Below are 13,211 nucleotides of genomic sequence, written 5' to 3'. Positions count from 1 at the left end.
GGCAGGTTCGGCCGATCGCGGCCCCCACTGGCCGCGGTTCGCCGTCCTGGGCCAATGTGGGCGGCGAGAATCCGTGGCCAGCACATCGCTCGCCCGCGTTGCTTCTCGCCGCCCCCATTGGCCCGGGACGGCGAACCGCGGCCAGTGGGGGCCGCGATCGGCCGAACCTGCCGCGTCAGCAGCTAAATAAAACTGGCCCGGCCCGCCAGGGTGCTTACCCTGGGGAGCCGCGTGCCAAACGTTGCCGACCCCTGGTCTAGACAGTATTTCGTCCTGCCATGGGGGCAGGGGACTGGATTCAATGACCTCTGAGGTCCCTTCCAGTCCTAGAATCTATAAATTTCTGTGGCTGAGGTTTCAGATCCACCTTTCTGCCAAATAGTGTTAAACCCCTGTTTTATGGTGTCTACTATATGCCTTATTCTTGTCCAATCCACAATTTTCCCAATCACATTTTATTAGTGAAAAATAACAAAACATTATATTAATTGTTACTTTTAAGTAAAATAAACAATATGCAATCAACGTGGGAGGGTCTGAAAAGTTTGACCAATCTATGAATAAAGATATGTACATTTTACAACAGTGACTAGTGATCTGATGTGCCACAAGTTCTGGATGCACACCTTAAGACACTTTAAAGTGGCTGATTTTCAGAGGATGGTTGCTCAGCACTTTCTGAATATCAGGCCCCTTTAAAAGTGTCAAGTTGGGCATCCAAAAATATTAGTAATTGAAAATGTGAGCCGTATATTTGCACACAGAGATATTTACATACCTGCATATAGAGTGGACTCAATTTACAAAGCAGAGAATGAGCATTTGTATGCTTAATTTGAACGCACAGTTACCTTGACTTGTGCATATAAATTACCAGTGGTTTGCGAAAAATGGTGGTGCTTACGAATGCAAATTAGACATGCAAATGTCTGTGCAACTACCTGCACACTTATTTGAAAACCTTAGCATCCATCTCTCTACAGCAGCTGCTAAACTGTTGCCAGTTTTTATATTCTTATTTCTCTACAAAATCCAGGGAGTCCAATGTACAGTACATCTAACAAATATGCAGCATACAGCGCTCAGATTATTTTATAAGTTATTTCCATTCTGTTGTGTGTTCCCACACACAGCCTTCTGAAACAATGTGAAGAATTGATTAAAAATATTAGTAACTTATATTAAATTATACATAGATTAATAATTAGTTTGTAAAGTGTATGCTCAAACCCTAAGACACTGTGTGTACTATCAGACACAAATAAATATATTAATTAATTAAAATAAATAAATAAAATATTACTACTACAAATAAAGATCAGTACAATCTACTAATTTATTTTAGACTTGACCCAAAGTCCCCAAGGGATTCTCACAAATCTACAAAAAGTCCACGAGTGCTACATTTTCCGTATCTGATTCAACTGAAACACGTAGGAAAGCGAATGTACCCAGAAAGCTCCCTATTAATTATATATCTGAGGAATTTCAAAGAGTGTAAGTTATTTCAGCAGGGGCTGAAATAAATTATGCACAATAAATTGGTTCCATACCTACTTGTTTCAGGTAGCACAGGAAGAACCTAATGCTGTATGTTTTGCTAAATCCATTCATCTTTGATCAAACTACACCTCTTTTCGGAAATGCTATCACAAATGTGAAGATGGTTATATGGATCTGCTATCCTGGCTTTTTGGAAGATAGTAAATTCCCATCAGATCAATACCTTATTGTGCAGATTGCAGGCAGACCACTGATATACAGTAAGATATTCCAACTTTTAGAGCGGTACCGTGTTCTAGATAGATTTACTAAATATCCTTATGACACTTTGTAGGAAAAAAGTTACTACATAAGTGTGGTAGAAGCTCTTTTATTCCATTCATTTTCCACTTAATTATCTCCAAAGCTGTCTGATACAAAATCTCCATAAGTACCTCACCAAAAAGACAACACCTGGGAAGAAAAGGCTTGGAAATGTCACAGGCTCTTTCTGACTGAGGAATAGTCAATATTCACTCTTAATCAAAGCTGTAAAAGGCTCTTTATGCTAAGATGACATCCAATTTGATTTTTTCCACCTCTCCTTTCACCAAAAGCAATGTCTACAACTAGCTTGATTGAGGTTTGGAAATCCGTCACTAAGTCACTGATGCAGAACATGTGGCAGCACTGAGCTGACAGTGAACTGAGTCACCATGCCAGCTGAAAGAGATGTTGTTCTTCATCAAGTGACTTCATCATTTGTATTTTCCCCCTAACAACTGGAGGTATTGTTTTATATTATGGACTATGACCCACACAATTTCAGCTTAAGGTGCAAGGACATCTTTAACAGTGAAGTACAATAAAGCATCTCTTATCAATTCACTTTGATTTTTGCACTCTTACAAATTAAAAGTTACTAAATCAAGTATTTCAATTCTGAATTAAAAGAAAGCTTCCATGCTGTGACATTACAGTCTAAACAACTTGAAATAAAAACTGCAACAACTGTCTACCCAATGGTATCAGACATCTGCGCCACAAAGAAATTATCATCTTGGTATCATATGTGAGACTCTCAGAGCACAAAGAAACTGACTGTATCAGAGATGGGTGACCTTGGTCTCTAAACCAGAGGAAGCAGAGTGACCATAGTACTCAGGATTGACATGTAATGCTGAGTCCTTAGAAAACATGTGAACTTTATTGATGCTTCATGGACAACTTTGAAACAAAACAAATACCCCCACACATGCAATCATCATTATTAGTTATTGTTATAACATTTATTAATATGATTTACTGATATTCACAACATTTACTTGTCACATAACACATGAACCAGGGATCACCTAATTAAATTAATAGGCAGCAGGTTTAGAAACAAACATAAGAGACGGTTATTCACCCTGTGCAATTACTGTGGTTCTTTGAGATGTGTCCCCCTAAAGGTGCTCCACTCTAGGTATGCTTGTTCCCTAGGTGCTTCAGATTGCAGATTTTAGGTAGCAGGGTCTGTTCATCCCAGGCATGCACTGCCCACAGCCTCATGCCCTGCCCCAAGGCTATAAAGAACTGCATGGACAAACTGTCCTCAGTTCCTTATCTATTGCAGAGCCCGTTGTAAAGAATTCCGAAGCAGAGGGGAGGAGGGCAGGTATTGGAGCACCCATAGAGAGAGACATCTCGAAGAAACAATTACTGGACAGGGTGAGTAACCTTCTCTTCTTCTTTAAGTAGTGCCCCTATCGGTTCTCCACTCTGTGGAGGGGTGTGGCTTTGGAGTTGAGTGTGGTACTGAAGATAGAACAGGAGAGCCAAATATGGCATCAGAAGCTGAGGCATGAGTAACAAATGTATGAATGGACGTCCAAGTCATGGCTCTACATATTTCTGTGATGGGAACGTTCTTAAGAAAGAGAAGTAAAGAGGGATCTTGTGTTTGCTTGGTGAATAAACAGTCCTGAGCCCACTTGGAGGCAGTGCATGTGAAGTCTCATGTGATTTATTATAAAGGTGCCAGCTGCCATATATCCCAATATTCATGCATCGGTAACTGGTTGAAAGATAGGAAACAAAGGGTAGGAATAAATGGTCAGTTTTCAGAATGGAGAGAGGTAAATAATGGTGTCCCCCGGGGGTCTCTACTGGGACCAGTCCTATTCAACATATTCATAAATGATCTGGAAAAAGGAGCAAACAGTGAGGTGGCAAAAGTTGCAGATGATACAAAACTACTCAAGATAGTTAAGTCCCAGGCAGACTGTGAAGAGCTACAAAAAGATCTCACAAAATTGGGTGACTGGGCAACAAAATGGCAGATTAAATTCAGTGTTGATAAATGCAAAGTAATGCACATTAGAAAACATAATCCCAACTATACATATAAAATGATGGGGTCTAAATTAGCTGTTACCACTCAAGAAAGAGATCTTGGAGTCATTGTGGATAGTTCTCTGAAAACATCCACTCAATGCACAGCAGCAGTCAAAAAAGCGAACAGAATGTTGGGAATCATTAAGAAAGAGATAGATAGAAAGACAGAAAATATCATATTGCCTCTATATAAATCCATGGTACACCCATCTTGAATACTGTGTGCAGACGTGGTCACCCCATCTCAAAAAAGATATATTGGAATTGGAAAAGGTTCAGAAAATGATTAGGGGTATGGTACGGCTTCTGTATGAGGAGAGGTTAATAAGACTGCGACTTTTTGCCTTGGAAAAGAGACGACCGAGGGGGAATATGATTGAGGTCTATAAAATCATGACTGGTACGGAGAAAGTAAATAAGGAAGTGTTATTTACTCCTTCTCATAACACAAGAACTAGGGGTCACCAAATGAATTTAACAGTTAGCAGGTTTAAAACAAACCAAAGGAAGTATTTTTTTTCCACACAACGCAGTCAGTCAGTCTGTGGAACTCTGCCAGAGGATGTTGTGAAGGCTAAGACTATAACAGGGTTCAAAAAAGAACTAGATAAATTCATGGAGGAGAGGTCCATCAAGGCTATTAGCCAGGATGGGCAGAGATGGTGTCCCTAGCCTCTGTTTGCCAGAAGCTGGAAATGGGCAACCAGGGATGGATCATGTGATGATTACCTGTTGTGTTCATTCCCTTTGGGTCACCTGGCATTGGCCCCTGGCAGAAGACAGGATACTGGGCTAGATGAACCTTTGGTCTGACCCAGTATGGCCGTTCTTATGTTGTTATAGCTAGAGACAATTTCTGGCTCATGTGTGAGGGCTGACTTGGATTGTAGAGACTAAATTGGCTAAGGTTATGAACCTGTGTGAAGGGAGGAATGCTTTAGCCGTTACTGCATAGAGGTAAGCTCCTATGAACTCCGGACCTTGCTCGGGGGTTAAGGCAGACTTTCAGATGTTTAATTGTAGCACAGTCTAAGAAATAGGTCTATGCCCCTCTGAGTGGCCATTGAAGCTGCATTGAAGGACTGACTTTTGAGCAGGCAATCATCGAGTTATGGGAAAATCAGAGTTCCTTGTTTGCAAAGATGAGCGGATACCACAGAAAGAACTTTTGAGAATACTCTGGGCACAGATGAGAGACCAAATGGGAGCACCATGTATTGAAAGTGCTCTTGAGACAGAGTGAAGTGTAGGTTCCTTCTGAAGGAGGGGTGGATTGTTATATGGAAGTAAGCATCTTGAAGGTTGAGGGTCGAGAACCAGTCCCTTGGTGCAATGATGGAATTGTTGCAGCAAGAGTTACCATTTTGAACCTCTGAATCTTTACAAATCTCTTGAGTAATCTTAGCTCTAGAATAGGTCTCCAAGCACCATTTTTTTTTTTGAACCAGGAAGTACCTGGAATAAAATCCTTTCCCTCTGTGTTACGTGGGAACTGTTTCTATAGCACCCAGATTCAGGAAAGGGTCAATTTCCTGTTGCAAAAGGTGCTTGTGAGAGGGATCCCTCACAAGGGATAGGGAAGGAGTGGGTATGAGGGGAGGGAGGTAAAGTGGATAGAGTATCCTGTTAAAATTATCTCCAACACCTACTTGTCCACAGTGATATGTTCCCAGTTCTGATGGAAATGAGAATGGTGGTCACCGAAATGAGGCAGATGTGCAGATTTTTGCAGCAGATAAGAATGGGGATGCTAACTGAGCACCTTGATCAACCCATCAAAATTGGTATTTCGAAGCTGTGGGTTGTGAAGGACATGCCTGAGAAGTTGCTGGTGGGATGAGATCTTTGTGCCATCTGGGACTTACTGAATTCTAAATTCCCAGAGAGCACAAGTTGGCTCTAGAGTCTTTTAAGGTATGCAGGGATTCATCCATTTTTTTCCACAAACAACTTCAATCTGTCAAAAGGAAGGTCCTCAACTGTATTTTGGTCTTCCCTTAGAAAACTAGAGCGCTGAAGCCAGGAGGCCCTCCTCATGACTATCGTCATGGAGACAGAATGAGCAGATACATCAGCAGCATCCAGAGAGAGGCCTGCAGAGATGTTTTTGTGAGCAGTTGACCCTCAAAAATGATCACCTGGAACTGCTCCTGCTGGTCTGTTGGAAGATGCTCAATATATGCATTCAACTTTGAACAGTCAGTATAGCTGTATTTCACCACGAGGGCTTGATAATTGGCAATCTTTAATTGTCAGGTAGCCAGTGAGAATGACTTACACCCAGACAAATCAAGATGCTTTAAGTCTTTGTTGTATGGAGTCGATTTAGCATCATGCTCTCTGCCATGTTCATTCTCAGCATCAACCACAAATTCAGAGTCCTTGGAGAGGCCATAATATTTTTATCTGCCTTCTTACAGGTGGGTGGTACCGGACCCGGGCTATGCCAAATTATTTTTGCAGGGTCTATCAATCCCTCATGAATAGGTAGCGCAATGCAGGCAGGTGATGAAGTGTGCAGAATGTCAAGTAATTTATGCTGCGACCTCCTCCAGTGGAATTTGCAAAGAGTCTGCTATCTTTTTAATGAGGTCCTGGAATTGTTTATAATCATCAGCCAAAGACAGTGGAGGAGGCATGACAGCTCCATCTGGGGAGGGGGAAGAGATGTTAGTTGTAGAGGTATTCTCTTTGTCCAATCTCACTTCCTGCTCCTCAAAGGTCTCCTCTTGTATGATCAGGAACACTAGAGAAGGAGGCTGGTGGGGACTGCCTGCTCTTCTCCTGGCGAGAAACAATAGGGGCCCTTGAGATAAACTGTCCAAGGCACACAAAGGTGGCCATATCAGCCAGGTGGAGCATGACTCTCACAAGGATCGCCCAACTCCTTAGAGGTCTCAGGATAGAGATTTCCTTGATAATGGAAGGGAGAGTGCTGGACAGAAATGTGGGAGACTGAGGAAACGTCCCCATTGTCTTCCTCATCATCATCACTTAGTAGAGGTGGAGCAATTATAGAGAAAGGCAGAGACTCGGTTGGTACTGGGCAAATCTTCAGGGACTGAGAGGTGGGTCAGTACTGCAACTGGGTCGGTACCGAATAAGAGATTCAGGTGTTTCTGTTACTGCCAAGTCCTGAGGAAATTGAAACTCTTGAGGTACTGGAACAGTGGACGGTACTAATGAGACAAGCTGGGCAGAGGTAACTGTGGCAGAAGGTGCTGATGGTACTAAAGGTCTCATGCACTATGATGAATGATCAGTAGGTGTCGGTCTGGTCTTTTGCAGAGCCAAAGTGCTGCGTACTGAGGTCCTAGTAGACTCTGTTAGTACTTCTTCTCTGCACCAGTCCAGTCACCTGATGGTACCGATCTTTCAGAGCAGGAACCTTTAGAATCCTAGGCATGCTGGTGGTCACAGTAGCTGAGGAACCTGCAGCCTTGTGGGTACCAAGTCGGAGATCGGTAGTTGCCAAAGCAGGACTGTCTTTTTGAGAGAATTCCAGGGATTTCCTCTTTGATGCTCTAGGGGAGTGTTGCACCGAGGAGGTGGAAGCAGTCAACCTGTTTGGAGATTGTTTTATGGGGGGAGTACCCTGGTTGGAGTCAGAGGCTGATCAAAGCAAACTCTTCATCATGAGGAGATGTAGTTTAAGTTCCCAGTTCTTTCTGGCCCTCAACTTTAATTGCAGACAAAAATTACACTTTTGGGGAATGTGTGACTCCCCAAGGCAGTGAACTTACTGGGAGTGTCCATCACTGATTGGGATAGCCTCTCAGCATGAAAGGCAACATTTAAACCCAGGAGAACTGTGGACACCCTCCCAGGATTTAAGCTCCCCTGACGGGGAGAAACAAAGAAAAATAGATGGAGGGACAATGGTCCTTATCCTAAAAGTATAAGTACAATCTTTTAAAGTTTTTTTAAATTATAAAATTACTACCACTAACTAACACAAAGGAAACTTGAAGAACTAACACTAACTATTAAGAATGATAGAAAATTACAGTTAAGGTAAGCTCAACTCAGATGCTGCTGAAGCTCCGTCTCAGGCTGAGGCAGTTGAGAAGGAACTGAGAGTGGTTCACCTACGCAAATCTACATAATCTCGGTGGAGGGCACAAGGTTGTGGGGGGTCCATGCATGGGCCAAACAGACACTGCTACTTAAAATCTCTGATCTGACACACATGGAGCACAAGTGGACCTAGAATGGAACACCCATCGGGACACTACTCAAAGAAGAAGGAAGAACTTCTTCACACAATGCACAATCAACCTGAGGAACTCATTGCCAGGGGATATCGTGAAGAAGTTTCTCACCTTGTGACGTAACGATGGTTCTTCGAGATGTGTCCCCCTATGGCTGCTCCACTGTAGGCGTATCTATGCTAGGCACAGGGGTGCAGATACACCTACAGTGGAGCACACATAGGGACACTACTTGAAGAAGAATGCCAAAAGTATAACTGGGTTCTAAAAAAGAATTAAATAAGAAGGATAGGTCCATGAATGGCTATTCGTCAAGACGGTCTGGGATGCAACCCTATACTCTGTGAGAAATAACAGGATCCAAGATTTTAAAAAGTGACTTCTCTTTTATCCTCAATTAACAGGTGCCCAACTTGAGATACTTTAATGGAACCAGATTTTCCCAGGTGGGTGCTCAGTACTTTCTCAAAATTAGGCCCCATTAAGGTGTTTCAAGATGGGCACCCAAAAACTCAGGCACCTGAAATCACTAGTCACTTTTGTCCTAGTCATGGTTAGAAATGTGTGAGGAAGGAAGAGTATACATCTTGTTCATTCCTATGGCTATTGGGGTTTTTGTTTTTAATTATCTTATTAACACTATACATCCCTGCTCTGTAGGTGAGGACCTAAATGACTGGGCTATTGGCTGTTCTGGAGTGGGTTCTATTTCACTTCAGCCACCAGGCTATATAGTATTGTGCGGTGGGTCTCTCTCAATCTCTCTTTTTGAAGCTGCTCTACTTTGTCCACAATGCTTGCATAGTCATTGGGCCAGAAAAAAAGAGTAAGAAAGACTACAGCCCGATGGTTGGGGCACTCATCTTGGGTGAGGTGGAACACCTGGGTTCCAGTCCCTGCTTCAGTGTAGGGATTCAAACCCAGGTCTCCTACCTTCCAAGTGAGTGCCTTAGCTATGGGGCTATTACATAAAGAAGGGGGAAGGCAGCATCACCACCTCTTCCTCCTCTATTTTTGTGAATCTCCCCCTTCATTTCCTTTGCTTTTATTAAGAATACTCAAAATGAAACATTTTGTTTCAGATTAAAATGAAAGGTTTTGTTTGACCGGAAACAAAATTTTTCCAACTTTTTCGATTCACCAAAAATCCAGAAAAAAATTGGTTCAACCCAAACCAGTTGTTTTCCCCAATATTTTTGAATAATCAGCAAACTGAAAATTAGTTATTTGCACTTTCAGGACCTTAATTTTATACCTCATCCTCACTGTAACTCCTGGTAACACAACGCCTTCTGATACCATATTGCATTGATTCAGTGCTGGTTAAGAGGTAAGAGTTTCATCTACTGAATTACTACTACTACTTCCTGCTGCACTTATATAATAAATGATTATGGACAACTTTTGCAAATCTGAGTGCCTAATTCCATATTTGGGTACCTTAATAAAAGTGACTTATTTTCAAATATGTTGAGAACCTGCAGCTTCTACTGACTATGTTTGGACATCACTTCTGAAAACCATGCAGCTGAGCTACTGTACTATAAATGTTCTCCTTCATTCCAGGTTCTCTCATATTTCCAGATAATAACTTTATTATTATAAATATGGCCTGATTTTTTAATAGAAGGTTGAAAATATTTGCCAATATGATTTTCACATTGCATTAGTGAATTATGTACATATAGTTTTATAAGATAAAGACAAATACTCCAACAAAGTGCACAGCTAAAATACATGAGTTGTGTATTTAGGGAGATAAATATGCATGGATCTGAAGACTGCAACAGAATCCTTAGCCTCAAATCAGTAGTGGGCTTGGTTCTTTGGAGTGATCACTTCCCTGCTCCTCCACCCAAGACAGCATTATGCTTTCTCTGCTCTCCTCCCACATTGAGCTCTAGGGTTTAGAAGTAATTAGGAAAATCACAGATTCCTCTAGTACTGTACAAGGGCTTCAAGGGCCTGTTTAGGCTCTGTAGCTCAGAGTGTGCTGATAATGGAATCTGCCACTCCCAGATCACGTGTGTGCATGTATTGCATACCAGACCATTAACAAGTCTTCCCTTACAGAAGACACTCAGGATTCAGGCGGGTGATGGAGGATAATTACCCTCTGTGGCTAATCCACCCGAGTACTCAGTGTGGGAGTAAGCATTTTATCTGGCATCCTCCCAGAAGAGGTTGGGAGAGGACAAAAGACCTGGGCTGCACTCCGTAAAGGCAGAGGAGGGAGCAGGCTTGGAGTATCAGAAGCTAGGACTGCAAAGGAGTCTGGTCAGGTGGCTGCAGCTCCCAGCCCCAGAAAAGCAGGTGAGTCCCTCCTGACCCAGGCGGGGAGGGTGGGAAGGGAAAAGCAGCGAGCGACCGGGGGGGCGGGGGGAAGGAGTGGATTGTGGTGGAGCCTCAGGGGAGAGGCAGAGCAGGGGCAGGGCCTCAGGGGGAAGACATGGGGCAGGGGAGGTTCCTGCACTCCTGCTGGAGTGTCTGGTTTTTAAATATTACCAAGTATGCAAACCTAGGAGGCCTGGATGTGAAGGCAAAAGAGCATCACTCCCTGGTGTGAGGGTTGATGCATGCATGCAATCAGACCCCAGAAAATGCCAGAGGAAAAGATGAACATTGGTCTTTCCACAGAAGACAACAGCTGGTAGGAATGATGGGGAGTTTTGAAGGAGGGCGAGTTGTCTCAGAGGCTTAGTGGAGCTCTTCAGATAATGTAGGTAGTGGAAATGGAAGGCTCCTCTGTGTGTTTTGACAATGCTGTGAACCTACGTGCAATTTGTTAATGCTTCGAGCTGGTTTTACTATGTATTTTTATACAGCATGTAGATTTGTAAACCTGAGCCTTGAGTTTGCATATTTTTAAATGTATTTCCCTCTTAATCCTAGAAGCAGGAGAAGAATAATTTAGTATAATCAGAATAAGATGGGGAAACTTGGAAAGTGCAAAATACTTTATATACTGATGGATGGTAAAACCAAAACCAAAAATGTTTTTTGCCACTGGAAAAGGCAAAAAAAAAACCAAGCAAAATTGTTTGGCAAAACCAAAACATGCCCAACCTCAGTTCATATCTTTAGTTTTAATACTCAAAGCAGCACATTAATTTTTGCAAAAATGTCACCTCAAAAACAAACAAGCACACAGTTCTTTCAATGTTTAAATAACAAACAATTTCAATCAGCTTTATTCTGTTTGCTTATTGGAGTACACTCATTTGCTAAAATAGTAAAAAAAATTGCTGATTTAAAATACTTTTATATAGTGCTGATTTTCTATAACATATCACATAATTAAGTTAAAAATATTGCTGCTCAAGGGACCCTGAAGTGATGGGAATTCCAGACCCCTTGCAGTAGTAATGTTTTAATATTCACAAATATCAACCATTCTGAGTCTGCAAGCATATAAACACAACACAGCATCAAATATTTTAATGACATTACCTTGCTTGTGGCAAACCATAGCTGGTCCCCACTCCAACACGAGGTAAGCTGTACACAACTTTTTTTACTGTTGCTTGGTCAGGAAAATTAAACATAACCGAGGCTGTGATAAGAAGAAAAAACGTGACTTAAAACACCACAAAAGAACAGAACTCTGTTTCTTTACCAGATAATTCACAATATATTTTCAAAAGGCTTCTCAGAATTTATTTGGAAGGGTAATCCAGCTACACACTTATCTTCCTGTGAACCAAGGGTCTTTAAAACTTTCAGTATTCTCAAGCCTGGAGAATGGGTACTTCTGAAAATGTTCTGTGCTCTGAGTAACACAGTGTAAAGCTAATTATCTTCTTTGGCACTAATGTGTATCCCCATCTTGCAGGAAATATAGATTGTGTGTTGCAGGGGAAGGGTGGTATGTCACACATTCAAATCTCTCGTTAGGTTGTAGAGCCTTCCAATGGGTTGTATGGAATTTAGTCCAGTGACTAGTGCATTCAAAAACTGCCAGACCAGGGGACTGGCTGACTACCTCCCCTCTTCAGTTGAAGGGCAGAACTTATATCACTGCTCCCTCATGGTGACTAGACTGTTGACACACCTCACCAACCATCTGTTCCTGAGTCTGCTTCAAGGTAGCATTTACACCTTCAGGAAACTAATTGTTTGGGCCCATGCATACTGTTTGTTGAAGGGGAACTCCTGACATGATTCCAACACCTATTTTTAGGTTTGGCAGAATTCTATTTTTATTATTTTATAATTTCAACACATAATATCAATGTTAAATTTTAAGCTTTTTTCTATTTTTTTCTCCCTAAATTTTTACCATTGTGTAAAATTCATGCATTTTTTAAAAAAAATTATACATTTTAACTTTCACAAATGTGGTAAAGTATGGGGAGATCAGACAATTATTTAATGACAGAAGATGTTGAAATTCAAAAAGTTAAAGCTTTATAACCATTAAAATACAAATTATCAACATCACATGTCAAAACATACAAAGTAAACAGCCTTAAAATCAAAGTCTAATAAATTCTCAAGAAGCACTTTTCTTACTTTGCCTATCTGTAAATTTTGATCATCATCAACGGAAATATTTTTCATTAATGTGTGTGGGTCCAGTAAAATTGATGTTTACCAACTTTTATTGATAAAACTCTAATCCTTCCAAGCCTAGCTATGTTCAGCATGAAGGGAATTTTCCCCCTCAGAAGATTGGTGAGACAATGGTGTTTTAACACTTTGCAGTAGAGAGTCTAATAGGTGCTACTGATTATATTATGCTTTTGTGGTAAAATCATTGTATATGGTTGCTCTGTGTGCATTTGGGGATTGCATTCTGGAGACCCACTTAGTGGGAAAGATTCTTCTGGTTTGTCAAAATAGCAGGAGTCCACTGGAGGTATCGTATCCCAAACGTGAACACAGAGCTGGAAATGAGATAGCTATAGTATGCAGTGAGTATTGAAGTACAGTTGGACTTTACTATTGTGCACAGTTTAAAGCATCCCTAAGTCTGAGTTCAGTTCTTCACATGAGAAATGCGTTGGTTAGGGGATTTTGGTCTTTTTCCATTGGGTTGGATTCCAAGTTGGTTTCTGTCACTTTGGGAGATCAATATGTGCAATATCACAGAAGTGGTATGAAAAATGATTTACTTTCATATAAATTCTGAAACTCTAC

The 13,211-nt window shown here is 41.5% G+C and overlaps 1 protein-coding gene across 1 annotated transcript in view; it reads right to left on the bottom strand.

Moving 5' to 3' along the window:
* Nucleotides 1-13,211, bottom strand: part of LOC112121265 (neurobeachin) — a 959,539-nt gene that overhangs the window by 147,386 nt on the left and 798,942 nt on the right. Inside the window, exon 42 of the mRNA XM_029911962.1 lies at nucleotides 11,523-11,625. Coding sequence (XP_029767822.1) covers nucleotides 11,523-11,625 — 103 coding nt within the window. The remainder of the gene's footprint in view (nucleotides 1-11,522; nucleotides 11,626-13,211) is intronic.

This window comes from Terrapene carolina, unplaced genomic scaffold, assembly GCF_002925995.2.
Source record: "Terrapene carolina triunguis isolate 2854851 unplaced genomic scaffold, T_m_triunguis-2.0 Scaffold139, whole genome shotgun sequence".
NCBI classification, from domain to species: Eukaryota; Metazoa; Chordata; order Testudines; family Emydidae; genus Terrapene; species Terrapene triunguis.
This window is presented reverse-complemented; position numbering and strand designations above follow the sequence as displayed.